At 39.7% G+C, this 20,260-nt stretch overlaps 1 protein-coding gene across 1 annotated transcript in view; it reads left to right on the forward strand.

The window, feature by feature from the left end:
* Positions 1 to 18,036, forward strand: part of csmd3b (CUB and Sushi multiple domains 3b) — a 232,649-nt gene extending 214,613 nt beyond the window's left edge. Inside the window, 14 exon segments of the mRNA XM_025064901.1 lie at positions 1,469 to 1,651; positions 1,788 to 1,964; positions 3,634 to 3,813; positions 4,289 to 4,462; positions 4,584 to 4,757; positions 9,030 to 9,103; positions 9,696 to 9,807; positions 9,922 to 10,101; positions 11,361 to 11,420; positions 12,053 to 12,211; positions 14,693 to 14,829; positions 14,950 to 15,037; positions 15,519 to 15,654; positions 16,341 to 18,036. Coding sequence (XP_024920669.1) covers positions 1,469 to 1,651; positions 1,788 to 1,964; positions 3,634 to 3,813; positions 4,289 to 4,462; positions 4,584 to 4,757; positions 9,030 to 9,103; positions 9,696 to 9,807; positions 9,922 to 10,101; positions 11,361 to 11,420; positions 12,053 to 12,211; positions 14,693 to 14,829; positions 14,950 to 15,037; positions 15,519 to 15,654; positions 16,341 to 16,500 — 1,994 coding nt within the window. The 3' untranslated portion in view covers positions 16,501 to 18,036.
* The last annotated feature ends 2,224 nt before the right edge of the window (positions 18,037 to 20,260 follow it).

Below are 20,260 nucleotides of genomic sequence, written 5' to 3' on the forward strand. Positions count from 1 at the left end.
CCTGCTGATAAATCTGTACTTCTGCGCCATTACTGTTGATAAGCAAATGTTGTTTCTACTATATTCACATATTTCAGGCTTTAGTAGAATATAATGGATGGATAATGTTATAGTAAAGTGTGGTGGTTACTGTGCCTTGACCTAAAGTGTCTCCATGAATTATGTTAATGTAGGTGCAAAAAATTGCTTTTCTGGTCACTGCAGTCCATGATGCTGATAAATAGGACACTGTGAACCTTTCAAGTACATAATCAAATATATATATGTTTTCTCCAAATAGAACTATAATCTGATCTCAAAGGATGAATGTGATAAAGTCTTTTTCCTGTTGAGATCAGACATACATTTTGACTAGTTACAGAAAGGGAAAAGAACTAGGGAGTCAGAAAACTAACAACAACAAAAACCCCTGTGTACATCCCTGTGTGTGTGTCTGTGTACCTTTGTGTGTGTGTTTGTTCCTCTCTGTGTCAGACAATGAAAGACCGATTAGTGGTTGTTCAAAAGTCACCTGAGGGAAACTGAAGATTTGTTTTCACAATAATTTGTCCTACGGAATCTGACAGACACACACACTCACTCACACACACACACACACACACACACAGGGCTTCACAGGTGACATCCAGTTGATTGCTTGTGTACCCTGTTGAGCTCTGAGCTACCTGAGGCTACAGAGTGACTTATATATTTATATATGAACCGTGTGAGTGTGTTTGTGTGAACCCTCACTCTATCCTATCCTGTTGTCACATTTTAACAGAAAAATCATTTGTCTTCCATCACTTTTCACAGCTTTTCGAGACACGTAACAATGACAGCATGTGTAAAGTTTTTATTTTCTTATTTATTTGCATCTGAGAAATCCTGCCTGAAAACCCCGAGGCTTTACTAAAAGACGTTTTGTCATTGTGTGTTGTGTCTCTGGTAGTATCTGAGCTGTATTGATCAAAAGAAGCCTCTAGGTATTTGCTTTCCACGATAAGGTAGTGGTATTGTGAACATATTAAAAAAACAAATTATAATGGAAGAATAGAGAATATACGTGTGTTGTAAAGTTGTAGACGTTATGACCTGCAGAGCATTTTAATGAACACTTTAACTTCACAAAGTTTCTGTGAAAGTATAAATTATATATAAGTATATATTTTGAAAGTACAGTGATACGAACTAATCCAATGTTATAAGAATTATATTATAGACGAATAATGTCATTATTGCTAAATTGACATTTAATCGTAGGTTTATCTACCACTTTCGAGTTGTTTTTTTATTTGTGTTTATTACAACCTTTTTCTCTTTTGATGGTTGTGAAACCCAGTGTAATAAAATGTAACAGCTCGTTTTACAAAGATGTAATGGTAGAATTAGTCAAAACTGATAGATGCACCACAGAGACATGTCTTAACGTTGAGTTATTTTGATGTCAAACACACGTCTAGTTTCAAGCTCAACTCTGTCTTCTCAGGTGACACTGCAGGTTCCTGTGGAGATCCTGGCATTCCCTCCCATGGTTCAAGGGAACAAACTGATTTCAGGATCCGTTCCAAGGTTTACTTCACCTGCTCCGAAGGCTATGAGCTCATCGGTTCCTCAGAGAGGATGTGCTTCCCTAATGGAACCTGGTCTGGCATGCAGCCCTCCTGCAGACGTAGGGCGATACTTCAACACGAACCTTTCCTAATCCTAGAATTTTGACAGTGACCTAGTTTTAGATCAGCCACTGCAGTCTCCACTGGAGGCCTGAAACTCATTGAAATGCATAAGACTCTCTGTCTCCTCTACAGCTGTCCAGTGTGGAAACCCTGGAACTCCCAGTAATGGCAGAGTGTTCCGTTTGGACGGAACAACGTTCTCCCATTCCGTCATCTACTCCTGCATGGACGGCTACTTGCTCACTGGTGCCACCACCAGGCTGTGTCAGGCTAATGGGACATGGTCTGGCGTACAACCCAACTGTACCAGTGAGTCTCTCATTTTATCAAAAATCAAAACGGACCTGTGAATCAGTGTACAGCAAATAGGACAATTATGCTGCTTCAGAAATGGTTTGGAATTACATTTCCACCAGATAGTATGACTCAGGGACTAATCCTCTATTATTGTCTAGACTTATGTGTTTCTGGACTTTGGAACGGGACAGCATATGTGGAAAATCCTTATTTTAAATGTTTCATTTCTAAATTTAATGTGCCATATACTGAGGTAAGTGTTTTTTTTTTTATTAAGGCACCAGTTAGTGGACAAAGTGGAAAAAAATGCTGATAAAGTTTTTTTTATCCACTTTAATATATTGTCCTGGAGAAAAACCCTGACTTAAAGGAAATGGTTTTTACAGTAGATTACACCACAGTTATTAACGGGCAAGAAAAAAAAATCTGGGAGGCTTTAAAAGCATTTAAACTGCCTATTAGATGATGAAGGTCAATTTTTATGACGAGAGTCAGGGGAATCCTTAACCTCCTTCAGAAATGTCCAGGACAACGTCAGCTGTTTGACTGTCTGTGTTCATCTACTGTATGTCCATTAGTGCAGATTTCATTCAACTTAGCTTAAAGTACGAGTCCTTTTTGTTCAAGTAACAAATATTCAGGGAGAATTCTGGATCAAAAAGCTATTTTTACATAAATTGTAAGAGACTTTGATTGGTGTTTCAAAAGAAAATATTTTTAAAATACATTTTAAGGTGAAACGATCTTTCCAATGTGATTTCAGATTTTTTTTTAGACAGATTACATTTAACTTTATTGATCTTGCACTGGGAAAATTGACTTGCTGCAGGAACAAAAGGTCAGAGACAGAGTGACGAGTATAAAACAAATGTGAAATAGAAATAATGAGTGCAGATTTCATTCAGCTTAGAAAAGTTCACGTCGCTTAATGTAGAGTCCTTTTTGTTCAAGTGACAAATATTCAGAGTCAAAAAGCTATTTTTTTTACATAAACTGTGAGAGAACTTTGATTGGTGTTTTTAAAAAATGTATTTTTAAAATACATGTATTACATTTTTCATTTTATCCCAGCATCCTTTGCATCAGTGACTGTAGTATGTGTGTCCTAGAGAAGCCTGTCTGGGCTTCAGGCTCAGGGTGAGGTTTAGTTGAAATATTGGGTTTTTTAATGTCATTTTGCCTCGAGCTGCGCAGACAGCCTAATTTAGACCAGGAAAAGACACAGAGGTGACCTCACCTAATCACCTATCACCTAAGGATTGACACAGATATATTATATCTACAAATTAGATTCTTTGTTCAACCATTTACAAGATAGACTTACTAAGATACTACAGTTCATTTTAGGTCGACCGCTCGAGCTCGATCAACCATTTTCTTTACCACACAAATGTGATGTTTATTTTTCACCTGCTTATTTATGTCAGCAGCATTGAGCCTTTAATCACCTGTGCTTCTCCATATATTTTTTTTCCTACATTGACCTTCTGACCTTCTCTGCGTTGTCTTTGTGTTCTTATCACATGGCTCTTCATAAATACTCACCTCAACTCAGCTTTATTTACAAAACCCTTTATTAGAGACAACACAGTTAGATAAAAGAATATATGCATTTAAACCTTTAATGAAAGCTAAACGTTCTATGATTTTCTTCTTCTTTTTCCTCTTCATTTCACTTCAGTGATAAACTGTGGAGATCCAGGAGTTCCTGCTAACGGTCTCCGCTATGGAGAAGAGTTCACTATAGGCCAGAATATCACCTTCCAGTGCCAACCAGGGTACAGAATGGAGGAAGACGGATCAACTGTGAGGATGTGCACCCATAATGGGACGTGGAATGGAAATATGCCACTGTGCACAGGTAGAGTAGGCGTTTATAAGAATTACACGAGATTCGGTTTGAACTCCAAAAAGCAATTTTACTTTTATTTATCCCCCTAAATACATGTTGGCAGGTAAATAGGCAATCTTATGTTATTACTCACATTTTTCCACAATGCCACGGAATTAGGCCACGGGGTATTGCAGATGATTTCTGGCACCCAATGTTGATACAAAGTGTTTCACAAAAGCCAGATTTCAGAAGAAGTCCAAAAAATGGTATAATCAGAAATAGTTGGATACAGAATGGCAAAGATTAGTGAATTAATAGCTAAAAATATAGCTTCAAGTTAATTGAATAAAGTAAAAATACTTAATATGTGGTCATAAATACCTACATGTAATAGCTGTGAACTAAAGGTGAACTAAAAATAGTGGGATGTTCAATTAAAGTTTTTCCCACTGATGATTAAATTTCCCTCAAAACTTTATAATCAAAGTCTCTCTCATTTTAGCGGTGACCTGTGCAGCCCCCCCTGCCATCAGTAACGGCGTACTGCAGGGCAGTGACTTTGAATGGGGCAGTGGTGTGAGCTACAGCTGCTCTCCTGGTTATGAGCTCTCATTTCCAGCCGTCCTGACATGTGTGGCAAACGGCACCTGGAACGGAATGTTGCCACAGTGCTTACGTACGTTCATACTCTCTCTCTATATATAAGTATATATATAAACACTGGAGTTTAAATCAATTATAAATATTACCTTTGTATTGAATTAAAATATTTGGTTTTTGTGTGTTGGTGTGTGCAGCCAAGTTCTGTGGTGACCCAGGCACTCCCGTGGGTGGTTTCCGGGAAGGACGGAGTTTCATCTACCAATCAGAGGTGTCCTTCAGCTGCGCCCCGCCCCTTATTTTGGTCGGCACAGCAGTCAGACGATGTGAAAGTGATGGCACCTGGAGTGGGTTACAGCCCCGCTGTATTGGTAATTATAACATTTAATTATTTATTTGATCACATTTGCCATTAGAGAGACATTCCAGTTTGTTTGGGTTTTTTTTTTTTTCATTAAAGGGTTGTGGGTTGTTTTAAGCTTGTTTTTGCCTGTGGCTAACATGACTCAACTTGGTGCAGTCTTATCATTAATTCACGAAAAAGAAAATCTAAACTTTTGATCTAAAGTGAGAATGGGTTTTACTGACGATCTTTCCAATTTTAGACAGAGATTACATTTGACTTTATTGATTTTGCACTTGGAAAATTGACTTGCTGCAGGAACTAAAGGTCAGAGACACCAAATGACTGACGAGTACAAAACAAATATGAAACAGCAATAATGTAAAAATGTGTCAGTTGTGTGAATAAGTAGAGGAATAGGTGCTGCAGAAGAAGAATGAAAATAACCCCACTGAAAACAATATATATATGTATATATACTGTATTATTTGCAGTATAGAAAAATGGGAATGTAGATGAATGGTAATCTGTATTTATTACTTTTTATAGTAAAAGGAAAACACATTTTACATTAGCTCAGCAACATAACCCAATGAAATTGAGTTGTTTCAGTCAAATTGGTTATCTGCCTGTAAAGATGGTCATTTTCACCTTTATGCTAGGATTGGCTCTGGTGTCTGTAATGATTTTTGACAGGTAAAGAAAGACAATCTGAATGTTTTTCAACCTCCAGAGGGCAATGGTGTCGAGGCAACTTTCTATCTAAATCTAAAACCAAGGTTTTTAACCCTCACCAGAGATTGATCAAACATTTTAGTTATTACATTATCTAACATTATGTGACATGATTATCAATCATTCATCTACACCTGAGCTGCAGAAAAGCCTGGAGTCCTCGAGGCAGGTGTGATTTGTCTACTTCAAAGTCTGGCTTTAAATGTGAAGGCGTTGATGTGCGCTAACTTTGATTTCAGATTCCTCCGGAGGTACGGTTAGTGTCTTCCTTTTAAATTGCACATCAAAGGCTGAGAGTTGTTTTGAATGTTGTTAAATTTATGCAGTCCATGTTACCTCTCCAGGGAGGCTGGACCAGTATTTGAGCTAATGATCCCTCCAGTAACGACCCTTAATTACGCTCTCGACAGTCGAGGGCTTAAAGTAACAAGGCATTATTGGGATGATATAACAATAGATGCTGACTGAACGATGACTTAATTAGTTTTATTACATATTATTGTAAGACAGGTGGAGGAGGACAATCCTTAAATGATTCCTCTGATGGTAATGAATGCGTCATTTCTCAATTAGCAGCTCTGCTTTGTAAGGGGAAAAAAAATCAGCACCTCAATTAATTATTCAGGTGTTAAATGTAAATGGTGCTCCAAGATGGTACTGTATGTCTTCAGTTCCAGCCTCTTGTAATGAACTGAGGAATTATAGCCTGGGTCCTTACTGGATGTTACCACCTGGTCTTTTATAACATTTATACAACCAGTTTCTAGTTCAGTGTTCCCTTAAAGCAGCCGCCCTGAGTTCCTTGGTGAAGTGGTGTTTTGATAAAGTAATATAGGGGAATGCAAGTGGTAGCTCAAACATAATCGGTACCAAAACCATTTCTACTATCATCTGTCTAAGTAATTCAATAAAAAGTTACTTGTTTGAGATAAACTGTAGTCGTGGAAGAATGTACAGTTGATGGTTGGCAATCATACTTGGTACTTGGCTCTAACAATAGAAGAATGACTGAGTGGGTCAAATCATCCAAAGATGAAAACATTCTCCACCCACCATTCCAGCGTTGGACTGTTGACACCGGGTACCATGGTTCATTGATTTTTTTTTATTTTTTATTTTTTGTTTACGCCAAATTCAGATAATCCTATCTGCTGCACATCAGACATGTGACAGTATATTTCTCTCTCGTGTTTGAATATCTCGTGTCTTATCCGCCCACCGGAGCCTTGGAGTCTTGGCTGACAGGATCAGCACCAAACATGGATCTTCTGCTGTTGTGGTCCATCTGCCTTGAGTTTCAACATGTTGCTCATTTTACATGAAAGCTGTTACAAACTCTGGTTTATCAGCCTTCAGTTACTGTAGTTGTTTTTCTTACTGCCAAAAATCATCCTTGTCCTAATAACTGCTATTGCTATGCGGAGGCTCAGCACACGGTGGCTCACATATTCTTCACTTCCTATATATATATATATATATATATATATATGTATATAGAGGGTTTTCCCCCCTCTTTACCTATGGCAAATGATTGTGTGTGGAAACCCTGGGAGAGAAGTAATTCAAGAACTGGGTCTAGTTATTTCCCCAGGCGTCAAAGTACCAAGATTACACTTTTCCTTGGAGTTAGTGAGAGCTGCACGGAGAGGTAAAAAAACTGTCTGTTAGACAGTGACATGTGTTACCTGCAGAGGTTAGAAGGATTTTTTTTTGTTTTGTTTCAAGAATGGTGAAAAAGCTATAACGTTTGAGCTGCTACAGGCGGGTTGTTCTTAGTCTGACCTATATTCCATCAACAAGTACAGCCCATGTCGACCCCAACCTACGTGGTTATTTGTTAACCAGGCTATACCAGAAAAGACATGTCAGAAACATGTTCTTCCAGATGGAGGCTGGTGCTCCTTTCATGAAAAGTGTAACCTTTGGCCCAGTTTTCTTAACATCTTTGATTCAAAACCTCACATAAGAACACATACTGTATATATAAATATAAATATATAAAGGGTAAAAACTATGCATATAGACAGCACTGAGATCACACCAAGCCTATCTACCAGGGGTCTAATGTAGGAAAGCCTTTTCAGGAGAGGAATGTGCTCATAGCCACCTGGACTTAAAGTATTTAGTAAAACACCATCCAGGATGGAGAAGTACATCCAACTTCAAACAGGCAGCTGCTGCCAGTGGGATTTAAAGAGAATGAGATGGGATATGCAGCACTCTTTACTTTTTAAATGGTACTGCTGGGTCACTTCAGCAAAGTATGAGATGTTTGGAGGAGCACTTCACACGCCTGACTCAGAGTAGGTGCTTAAACACCAGGTCTGGTGGTCTGGAGTGTAATAAATGTGTTTTTTTAACAGACTATTGGCAGTTCTGATAAAGGCAAATTATTTTTGTGAGATTCTTGTTCGAAACAGAAGAAACTCACCATAGCGTCCCTTCGTTAATGAACTGACCTGGTCCTAATGTCACTGAAACAGAGGAGATGAAAATATTGGCTTTGTGCAACAGTCAGTGTCATGTTGTCAGCAAATTTAGATTTTGTCTCAACTGTAAATTTAAATTTGAAATTTACACTAAACATAATATAGATATATTATACAAATCCAACAGTCTGGTTATTCAACCATTGAACAAATCTTTAACATGTACCTCCTTCTAGCCAACAGTCATAACATATGATTGACTCCCGCCCTCATTTGTTCCTCCTTTTTTCACGAGGTAATAAGTGCTGATCAGACTAGACCATCCTGCCAGATATTTTCATCACATCACAGTAATTTCTGTTTATTCTTTGAAAAGGAGATCGTAAACTAACTCTTTGCAAAAATTAAACAAATGACCACTGGGGACAGTGCATGGTTTTATGTGTGTTTGGTGATTTATTGTTGTGTTATCACTGCTGGTTGTTAGCATGGCTTATAAAAGAGTATGAGTTTTAGAGCTGAATCAGCTGGGTCTTTAAAAAAGAAGAGTGAAGAGGGAGGAGGAGATACCACGACTCTGAAAGGAGAAGAATGTAGTTGGTAAAAGGGTGTAAAAGAGAGGAGGGCAGTCTAAGAGGCAGAAGAAGAGGTGGTGAGTGAGTCTGTGTGGATTTTGAAGGAGGTGAAGAATGAATCTGTCATTTCAGTAGCTGTATTGAAAGGAGTTCTGCGTCAGGATGTGCTCCACATGCTGATGACCCCATCACACACTCACACACTCACCCACATATAAAACACTCACGCAGTTATTTCAGGTCCTGCTTCGTTTTTGGGTGAAACACTACTGCCACCTGCTGGATTGCTGCACTGCATCACCCTCAGTTACCATGACAACAGAGGAGAGGCGAGGCAACGAGTGGAGAGGGAAGGAGATCTTGAAGAGGACCAACCAACCTTCTGCTAATTTATCTTTCACTCAGATTGAGAGGCGAGGCAACGAGTGGAGAGGGAAGGAGATCTTGAAGAGGACCAACCAACCTTCTGCTAATTTATCTTTCACTTAGATTGTGTTGTTTAATTACCAATAGTGTCTTTTCTCTCTCTCTCTCTCTCTCTTTCTCTCTCTTCTTTCCCAGAACCGACCAAAACCAGCTGTGATAACCCTGGGACGCCACGCTACGGCTCCTTGAACAGGACCTATGGTTTCAAGGTAAAGTATTAGAGCTGATAAAGTAAAGAGAAAGATGAATGTTGTTCCCTGACAGGAACAGAACAGAAAGAGGAAAGATCTGTTTAACAACAGACTGACTAGCAAATTGATACAGTCAAACCAACACCTGCTAAAAGTTGGTGATAATTACCTAAATATTAAGAAGAAATAAAAACAATACAATAAACTTAAACTGTAAAAGTTGGTGATAATTACCTAAATATATGAATAAGAAAAAAAAACAAAACATTAAACTTAAACTAAATATTAGATCAGAAATGCTTTAAATTTAGCAGACAAAAATAAGTCCAAATATGTCCTCAGGTTGGACTGATTGATAACTTTATTGTGGGGTGGTTGGAAAGTTTTGATTTCATGGTCGAAACACTGAAGCGGTGGCATCAGCGATGACTGATGTTGTTCTTCCATCTTAATACAGAGACATATGGCCTCTGTGATATACAGTACAGTAACTCTTCAAACATCATGGTTTATTACAATGTCTAACCTATAAAAAAAACAACTGAATATTCCAGCCCTGTGTCCTCTGAGGGAGTTAGAAACCGTCTCTGTTCTTGTATCTCCCTCCCAGGTGGGGAGTGTGGTGTCCTTTCAGTGCCAGCCTGGTCATTTGATTCAGGGATCCTCCTCTCGAACCTGCCAGTCTGATCTGACCTGGAGTGGAACACAACCAGAGTGTATACGTAAGAAACACATGTCCTCTCACCTTGTTCACTCATTCCTTTTCACCTTCTGTTTTGTTTTCGTCCATCTGTCTGTCCATCGGTCTCAAACTCAAACCCTTCTCCACCTTTTAGCACACGCCTGCAAGCAGCCGGAGAGCCCCCTCCATGTGGACGTGGTGGGCATGGATCTGCCTGGTTTTGGCTACACCTTGGTGTACAGTTGTCAGCACGGCTACTTCCTGGCAGGAGGTTCTGAACACAGAGTCTGCAAGAACGACGGCACTTGGACCGGAAAGATGCCTATATGTCGAGGTACATGATCGTCCTCCCTGTTTGTTAATGTCTTTATCGGCGTCATCCGCCTTTGATGAATGGTTCCTTCAGGAGGAATTATGCTCAGGTGAACCAGTCCATGTGTTGAAAATGTCTTGCTCAAGGACACTCTGTAAGTGAACACATCGGAGGGGGTCTGCCATTTGGAGGGGGAGGTAGTTTCTGGAGAGGTGGTCAAACTGTGGCCTGTGGGTGGGACTGGCAGCAGTGGAGGAACTGGTGTCCAGCTGTCTTTTGTCCCTTTGTGAGGTCACTCAATTTGGTACGGGTACAAGGAATCAGTCCAACTCTTTTAAATATTGATACTTAATATTGATAAAAATAACAGGTACTTGAGTTATCAACAACAATTCTGAAAGTAAGATCGTGAAAAAATGTTAGAAATGTATAATTACACTGCTTAAGAAAGTGTTGCACTATGTTGCTACAAAATGTATGGGGGTTTAGGCCATTGTGAAGCGAATGTGTTTAGAAATGCTGAGTTAAAAATGCTTCAACTCGTCCACAGTCGGTGAAGTTCTTGTTTCCTATTTCCATTTCACCGACTCTTCCATCACACTGCCTTTAACATGAAATTGCACTTTTGTCCTTGATAACGGTAATAGATATCGTCGTTCTCCAGCCCCACATTGTTTGGCTCAGTAATATGTTCCACATAACTGCCAGTGTATGTATCATAGGCACCGTGTAAACCTTGAAATAGTTCAACTTTTTGTCTTCATCCTTCACCTGTTATTTTTACCAGGTGTCATTGTGAGGCCCTTTATTTGCTGCAGAACAAAACTTCAAGTCTCAATCGTTGGCATCATTTTACCTGGCTGCAACCCCGTTACTCTGAAGTAGTCTTCAAAATTGGATCATTCTGATCCAATTTGAAATTCTAGGACAAAATCTCTCTCTCTCTCTCAATGGCCTTCCTGCACTTGATGGAAACAATGGCTGCATCTTGAAATAATGACGGCAGTGACTTTGTTGTTCCTTTTATTCTCCGACCTGGTGTGTGATTTCTCTGTGGAAGGCTGTTGATTGTTTTCTGGATGCTCTTTTTAACACAAATCGTATTCATTGACAGTGCAAACAGCACGCCATGTTAAATTTGATATTTTGGTTAGTTTAGATCACTCTCCCTCCTCCTCAAGGAATTAGCTAATGGACCAGTGAGCTACAGGGGAGAGATATTAAAGCAATGCTTTAATACTCTGACACAACTTAATTTCATACATATTTTTTTTCTGCAGCTGGAGAAAAGAAAAAACCTGTGAAACCAGCGACAGGAACGCCCAGTCCCAAAGTTAACGGTCAGTCCCTGTAGTTAAAGTTTAATGTTTGATTTTGTTGGTTATTCCCTCACAGTCTACTTTGTCTGGAGACGATGGACCTTCGTGTTCATCAGTCTGTGGTCGTTGTTGTTGTCTGATTTTCCTCTTCATTATGTCTTAGACATATTCTATTTACTAAGGTGTTTGTATCTACACTGTCCAAGTCAGAGCCTTTTTCATACCTCAAAAAAAAATACCAACAAACATTTTTACCTGCCATCTCCCAGAGTCGTACTCATTTTTAGTGCCATCTCCCAGAGTCGTACTCATTTTTAATGAGTCAATCAACAAAATCTAAACATTATATTTTAGGATGTTGTTAACGTAAGAGAGAAACATTCTGTTCTATTCTATTTAAGTATATTCTATTCTTGACCTCTTTTCTTCTATTATTTCTTATTTCATTCTATTATTTTCTGTTCTGTTTTACTCAGTTCAGTTCTGTTTTATTTAGCCCAATCCTATTCTACTCCAATACTTTTGTATTTTATGCTTTTCTATGTTATTCTATTCTACAGTATTAACACTGTTGATGATGTGTTTATCTGTTATGTTCTTCTTCTCCTCCTCCTCATCCTCTTTTTCCCCCCTCCTTCGCCTCCACGCTGCAGTTCCAGACGACGTGTTTGCTCCCAACTACGTCTGGAAAGGTTCTTATAATTACCGTGGGAGGAAGCAGCCCATGACACTGAGCATCACCAGCTTCAACTCCACCACAGGGAGAGTCAACGTCACCCTGAGCAACGGCAACATGGAATTGCTCCTATCAGGCACGACACATTACTGCAAATTACAGCCTCAGCACATAATGTGCTGCTCCCACAGTGTGACACGGCTTGACAGGACACACTTTTAGGCTCTGACCTACTGCTAATACACTTAACAAGCACGGACACAAAGGATGTCATACTGAGTCGTTTATGGTTTAATTGACCTGTTTACACTGTGTTGTTGTGACTGACAACTGAATCTCAGCTTTCTCACCTTTTAACCATATTTCCTGTAATAACCAAGTCCTCGCTTATCCTTACGTAGACCTCCAAGTGTTCCACAGTTTGGCCAGCAGAGGGTAAGGACTTTATTAAAACACAAATCCCTTACAAAATTAAGGTTCTGGTAGAGAACACGAACACCACAACATGTACTCAGGCAGCTTATAGACGTCTGACATCCATCTTCAGGCCTAAAGGAGCAGCTTTAGATCAATACCTTCACCAGCTCTGCTCAGCCAGACAACTGGAGGATAGTGGAATCACAGCTGCATGTTCTTCTGCTTCTTCTCCATCTTCTTCTTCTTAATTCAGTGAACACAGCACTTCAAGGAACCTGTAAATATTGAGTTGCATTTGTCTTTATCCAGTGAAGTTTGAAGATCAGACGCACAGACGCTAAGGAACGGTTGTCGAGGGATTCTGGACACCACTTCATAGGCATCTTCTAGCTTTGCTGTGGAATTTCTGGGATGTCTTTTAGCTTTATAGCATCCGTATCACTGATAGTTTACTCCAACTATTAGCTTTGTTTAGATAATGTGGATATTTCTGTGGTATCTCTTTCGTTTTCTCTCCATCTATGGCAGCCGTCGGTGAGTTAACATTTAGCTAAGTCAGACATGACCTCATTATAGCTATTTCTGGCAAAATCTAAGGCTCACTTTTATCTCTTTTAGCCAACCTAGCCAATTAGGACCTAATGGTTTTCTTTATGGCTGATGTTCTCTGCATTATTTACAGTATCTGTGTTTCTTTATGCTCTATTGAAGGTATTTTTTAACAAGAAAGGAATTCCAAGCTTGATTTAATTTTGGCTGTGCCCCTTTTGTATAAATGGGTTTTTCATTAACTTGCAGGTGTTTTCTAACGTTAGCTTTGAAGTCAATTCTTATTTAGTTTTGAGTTCTGTATTTCTAACCTTTGGCTGTGGTTGTTCCTGTTGCTGTCCTCGTGTTGTCTGGCCTGCAGTGCATGGAAATATTCTAGTAGACTTTTGCCCAAAATTTAATTCCCACAGTAATTAAATCATCAATTGTGCAAAACAAAAAAGGATAAATGCCTTACGATGGAATGCAATTGTTAGCTGGCTGTATATGTCCTTAGATAAAACAGCAGGAGAGGCTGGCCACCAGGTATTTCTCTTGAAATAGGTTTGGACATATTTGCGCTAAAAGGAGAAAAGTGAACATCGTTATCTTATTTGGCCACTAAGTCGTTTATAGTTCTACTTTGTATGTAAATAGATGAAGGAAACTTGATATTAGCCTCTGGTAAATGTGTATAACTGCATAAAACCTTCATTATTAGAAAAACTAAGCTTTGGAATTTAAAGTTTTCTTCAGTGCACAAAACAGAATACAGTTATGTGATGCAACTCTGTTTGTGCAGAATCCCACTGTGGATGAATGAAATTATTTAAATGCCTCTCAGGTTTCATCCATTTTCTTAATAATGAGACATCAGACCAGGACTGCAGGAGTCTGCAGAATCTCTCTCTCTCACACACACACACTCTCTCACTCTCTCTCTATATAGTTTTTGTTAGAAAGTTTACCTTTAACCAAACAGATTAGATTCTGGTGGTCAACAGTCAAGGTGACGGTCACATCACTGCTGTCCCGTTCCTGTGACTGTGATGCATCAGTGATGCCTGCGGGGAGTTTTCATTACATCTGGCACCAACTTCCATATGGACTCCAGGATGAACTGATTGAGGTCAACGTGACTCTGCCAAACACATTTTTTGGCCATAACTCCAGGATTCATGCGCTGATTATGAGTGTATTTTACACGCTCTGCAAAAACACTTTTCTGGCCATCATTTATAGCCGTGACTTAGAGAAAAGTTGTGGGTGTATTTCACAGCTGGGAGAGCTAAAACTCCATGACCCATCCTCTTAAATGGAGTAGAATGGATTCTAGTGTTTACACACAGTTGCAGCTCAGACTGTAGAGTAAAAAAACTAGCATATATTTACTATACCCACTCAGTATTTTCTGTAAAAACAGATGTAAAGAACAAGAAGCTCATCATCAACAAACTTTACATTTGGCCTCCATGACTCTGTGGCAAATAATTAATTGTCTGTAATTGAGCGTCTGTCCCCTGATGGGTCAAAATCTTGAAAAAGAAAAAGGCTGCCAAAAAGTTGTTGTGCAGTGATTGGATATGCCCGTGCAGGAAATTAGTTGGTACTCCTGGGTGGGTCATTTTCTCTCTTTTATTAATATCCCTGTGTTTTCTCCTGTCGTCTGTAGGAGTCTATAAAGCTTCTGAGGCCAGGCTGTTGCTGAGGATGTACCAGGTGAACTATCCAAACCAGGGAAACCAGCTGAAAGACACAGCCGTCTCTCCAGCCAAAATTATAGATGACTCCTGGACAATGGATGGATTTGTACGTTTGAATACAAACGTATAGCACCTTGGGAATATATTAGAACTGCTGAAAAGTTCTGTAAAACGGATGTAAAGAACTGTCTCCTCTTCTACCTCCCCCTCTTCTTTTTCTGTCCAGGTGTCAGCAGAGCCCGATGGCTCCAGTTACGTGTTCCAGGGCTTCATTCAGGGAAAAGACTATGGACAGTTTGGACTGCAGAGACTGGGTAACTGTCGCAAACAATAGCTCTATCAGCTCCAGTCAATAGTTAGGACTACATTTGGTTCCTAAAAAAAAACTCCACTAATGAAGTCAGCGACTAGGGAGGCTCTTTTTAAACTGCCAACAAAGACCCCATTGTTCTCAGTGAATCAGTTCTGCAGTGGATACTTTCATAAGGAACAAAGGCTGCTCTCAGACTTGATGTCATCATAAAAATGGATCCATCAAAAGTAATCTAAATACCACATCTCCATCAGGGAGAACTGGAATAGAAAAAAGGGCATTTCAGGCTGTCAGATGTTGGTGCTGCAGTAGTGCTAAATTCAGGAAACCTCCAGGTGAAAACACAAAAGTCTGAACATACAATATTTTACAACATATTGTTCTTTCTTCAATGCTGTCTTCATACATGTTGATCATTGTATATCCACCCTCTGGCCCTCAACTGTGTTGACAATGGAATCTAATTGTATTCACTAACACAGGTCTGAATATGTCAGAGAGTCAGAATTCTACGCCCCCCCAGCTTGGTACAAACAGCAGTTCTGTTGCGATCGCTATCCTGGTGCCTTTCTTTGCTCTGATCTTCACTGGCTTTGGCTTCTATCTCTACAAACAAAGGTATGTTGTCGTGAACCTAATATAAGAGGTGAACTGTAACAAAACAGGAAATCAGAGTTAACAACCGTGTTGAATGGCCAACACTAACGCTGTGAAAATGTTATGTTTAGCTGACTAGGTTTAATCCCGTGCTTGTTAAACAGTTATTCAAAAAACATATTCTTCCAACTACAGCTTAAAAATACTTAATCTTTGTAAACAGGCAGTTCTTCCCTCCTTTTTTGTCACCCAACACTGTGTTAACATCTGCAGGAGCTCAGTTTTTTTTTGTGACTGTGTTAACATCTGCAGGAGCTCAGTTTGTTTTTTTTTGTGAGGTTATAAAGGAAGTCGTCGTGTGTTGTAAAACTCTGCTGCAAAACACATCTTTTTAAGGAGGTGTTAAATTGGATGTTTTTAGAGATATGGTTTAACAACCGTCGACTGTGTTACCGAATGCAGATAAGACTTGTCCTGAAAGAATTAGTTTGTGTGGCCTGATTGAAATCTCACCAGGCTTTTCTAAAAAGCACAACAGTCCTTTTTAAATCCTCCCGTAATCTTCTTTACTCTTCTAATTCCCATGGCTACATTCACTGTCCTCTACTTGTTACCCACTCGTGTCGGTATTAACAGACAATTAAAAGTAATCCCATCGCCCTGATGGTGTGTGAATTTTATTTACTTTTTGTCGTTTCTCTTCACAGAACCACACCAAAAACACAGTACACAGGCTGCTCGGTCCACGAAAACAACAACGGCCAGGCTGCCTTCGAGAACCCCATGTACAACACCAACGCCAAGGCCGTGGAAGGGAAGGTTGTCAGATTTGATCCAAATCTGAACACTGTCTGCACCATGGTCTGAGGACTGATTGGCCTTACTTGAACCTAGTGACTCAGTTAATTAATGGGACCACAACTGGGAATGAGGCAGAGGATGAAGGGGGGGAAAAAAATCCCACAGCTTCTCCTCAAACCTCAGCATCGTCATCAGACCTGGTCTGTATAAACAGACCTGGTCACAGACACTTAATCTGCCCCCAGCAGAGGGTAAAACTGTCCACTTCAAACCAAAACACAGCAGTGGTCAACTCCACTGTGTAAGCCTTTTGTTTCCACAAAAAAAAACAAACAGAAGAAGACAAAATGTGTGCTGCCTCTGACCCGACGTGTGAAAGAACAGAAGACGGGGCTTCTGCAGACTCAGCATGTGGTGGACGGGTCATATTTCTGATTCTACACACATTATTATTATTATTGTTATTATTATACTTTGAGCTCCAGTCACACGTAGTAATGACAAAAGCCATGACCTGCAAATGGGAAATCCCTGACCCAAATGGTCAAATTTTGTATTCGACTCCAGAGTTTGGAGACTAGGACTCGCTATCAGCTCTGGAGTCGAGGAAGAGAAGATGGGCGCGTTTTTAACGCTCACAGCATCACAGAGAAGAACTGCTCTACAAAAACATGTTGTTTCCCGACTGGGCTCCACAGATCCTTAAGTATGTGGCTGCAGACTGGGGGTTGCAGCATATAAGGATGTCACAAAAGACACTGTGAACAAAGAAAATCTGTTTCCCTCCATCTCCATCCATCTGGGTGAACACTGACAGTCAGCCACACTGTCACCAGCAGACCATTAAAGAATCAGACGCCGGAGATGACAGATGGGACATCTTTTTTCAGTATTCTTTTTTTTTTTTGTTTTTTTAATTTTTATCTTCAAGGAATTTAAAGTGGCTTTGACAAAGAGACCAACCCTTAAGCTAAGAATGAGGGTAGACTCAGACGGCGCTGTAATCCTGACTGATTTGGGATTAGTTTGAAGAGAATGTTAAAAAAGAAAAAAAAGGTGTCTTCAGGGGGAACCCATCGTAATAATACAACAAATGAGAAGAGACTGGTTGATAAACTGCTGGATTTTAGAGACACAAGGCTAAGAGAAATCGAGACAACCTCCAGGAAGTGAAGTGGAAACAGACGGGGGGAGTCATCAAGAGATAAGATGGGATCTTAAAACCCCTCTAACGCAGCCAATCAGAGTCTGTCTGAGCTGAAATCAACTGGCCTAGAGAGGTTGAGCCACGGCGTAATGAATAGGATCAGACAGAATATGGCCTTAAGGAAGGACGCTCCTGATCCTGTGAATATAAATGGACTCTGAGGAGGACAGAGGACTTGTGTGGTGGACTAACAGAGACAAAAGATTTGGACAAACAAGAAAAGACGCTCTGGCACTAAAGCACATTATTACAGAAACACTACCTGTCTAGCCACTCAGAGTCGGCTTAAGTCGGGGACAGACGGCCAGGGCACGGAAAAAAAAAATGAAACGATGGGACACTCTTATAAAAGCAGAAGCAGACGTGTCTTCTGGCGTCGGACGGGGAAAAAAAAATCGTTCAAAAGTTCTACTAAGACAAAACAGGGTCTTGATTAAAAAAAAAACAAACAAACTGCAGAATCCAACAGCGTCCACGGTGTCTCCACTCCACACAGGGACAGGTTTGATCAGGAGACGGAGCTGTGACAGATAGGAAACACAGAAAAGACGTATTAAGACAAACGGGGGTCGCAGCCCTGCTATCGTGGACACAGTGTTCACGGTCATTCTGCACTCAGTGAGTGCTTATCTCCTTTCTTTTCTTATCACTGCAGAATCTTCTGATCTGTAAATCTATTGCATATATATTCGGGGGGAAAGGGAGGGCATTCACCACCTATATTTTTGTGCTATATATTTACCACTGGAAAGGAAGGGGGCGGAGGGAGGAGGAAGGAATAGACAGATTAAAAATAGTTTTTAGAAAAATACCAGGCAAAGTTAAAAGAGAGAAATATCAGATTTAAAAGATGTGAAGATTTTCTTCTTCGGTTTTCTTCGGTCACAAACAAAACTTTCGTGTTTTCTTCTACTTTTTTTTTTTTTTTTCGTGTTAACTCAATGTTCTTTTGCACCGTCACTGTATTTCCCACTGAGGTAATCGCTAGTTTTGGTGCCGTTGTCGTTAGCAGTTGGCAGCAACAATCAGGTTGTTGTAGTGTGATGTCTCATTACACACACAATCACCACAGGAGACAATTTTTAAAGATTTTTTTTTTTGTTTTGTTTTTCTGTCATGGTATTCTTTTTTGTGTCTTTTCCACCCTTTTATTAGAGCTGTCAGCCTTTTTTAAACGTGTCACTAGTGTGACACAGAAATATAAAGATCAGCACCACATTTGTAAAAAATAAGAAATAGAACCACAATGCCACACTTTTGTAAAAATCAATACCAATTTTTGTCTACAGCTCAGAAATGTCTCCCAGCAGTTTGAACAGAGCCTTAGTAGGTTCATAATCAACAACCTTGGTCAACGTAATGATAATAATAATATTGTCATAAATGTGCCAATGAATTATCCTTTCACAGGTAGCTTGTGGATGACGACCCATTTCAAGTGTTCAAATCTTTGTGTTGTGTATACATAGTTAAATCACCTGTTGTTTTGCCCTATTATATGTAAAAGAGTTCAGTGGTGTAATAGATAAACTGTCCCTGCACTAAAACTATTATGTCAATTATGGAAAGAAAGACAAATCACATTTATCATATTTATTTGGCCAGTGTGCGCAAAAAAAATAATGCCTTCTATTTTACAAACCGATCATAATGTCGAATATTTGTATTTAGTGTCAGTATTTTTTTAAAGGCTAACTTCTTTCAACATGTCATCTGTTATAACTCACCACAAGGACGTCAGATTTTGTCAGTTTGTTGTCTAAAGGATTTTGTTATCAATTTAACCCAGATAACGTGACATTTTCCAGTGCCACAGCCCCGCTTGGTGGTCGATCTACATATTGCAGTCTAGGATCTGAAAATCACCACATTCGCCCAAAATTCCCAAACAATCCGTTTTTTGGTTTTCACATAAGTTGGGCCATATGGTGGATAAGTGTTTAGTAGCCATGCCTTACAGCATAAAATCATTGCTGGTTCAATCCCCAGTCTTTTTGTTCTTCCCATGTGTGGGGGTTTCCTCCACAGTCCAGAAAAGGGGAGGATTAGGTCTAAGGAGATTCACTCTAAACTAACCATTGATTTGAATCTTGGTGTGAATAGTGTGTCTCACACCTCTGATGGTCACCATGTGAAGCATGAGTGAGCCGTCCAGGGTGTTACTCTCCTCGCCTGTTGACTGCTGGGATTGGCTCAACTCCCTCCACCTCCGACTGATGCTGATGGTAACTGATGACAAACGTATGAGGTGTTCCTCAAAATAGCCTCAGAAAAATGCCTTTATTGGGCCTTTTTTGTTTTGGTCAGTACTAAAGTATCAGAAGATCATACAACCACATAGGAATACATGGGTTTCAATTTTCTTTTTTCTTTTTTTATCATTTAATTGAACCAAACTTTAATCCATCATCCTTTTCATTTTGCTTAGTGAAAATAAATCACACCTTTTGCCTCACAGTGTCCAGCTTTAAGACGACATTGTGTGAATTTAACAGTTTTAATAAAGCCGCATATCGTGTCAATATCCTATGGCCGGTAGCTGATTTGAGAGGGGTTGAGGGGGGATTCTGTCCCAATTGTTAGCAAAATGACCAAAATTTGTCCCCTTTGTTAACCTGC

The sequence above is a fragment of the Cynoglossus semilaevis genome, chromosome 18, assembly GCF_000523025.1.
Source record: "Cynoglossus semilaevis isolate Cse_v1.0 chromosome 18, Cse_v1.0, whole genome shotgun sequence".
Lineage (NCBI taxonomy): Eukaryota > Metazoa > Chordata > Actinopteri > Pleuronectiformes > Cynoglossidae > Cynoglossus > Cynoglossus semilaevis.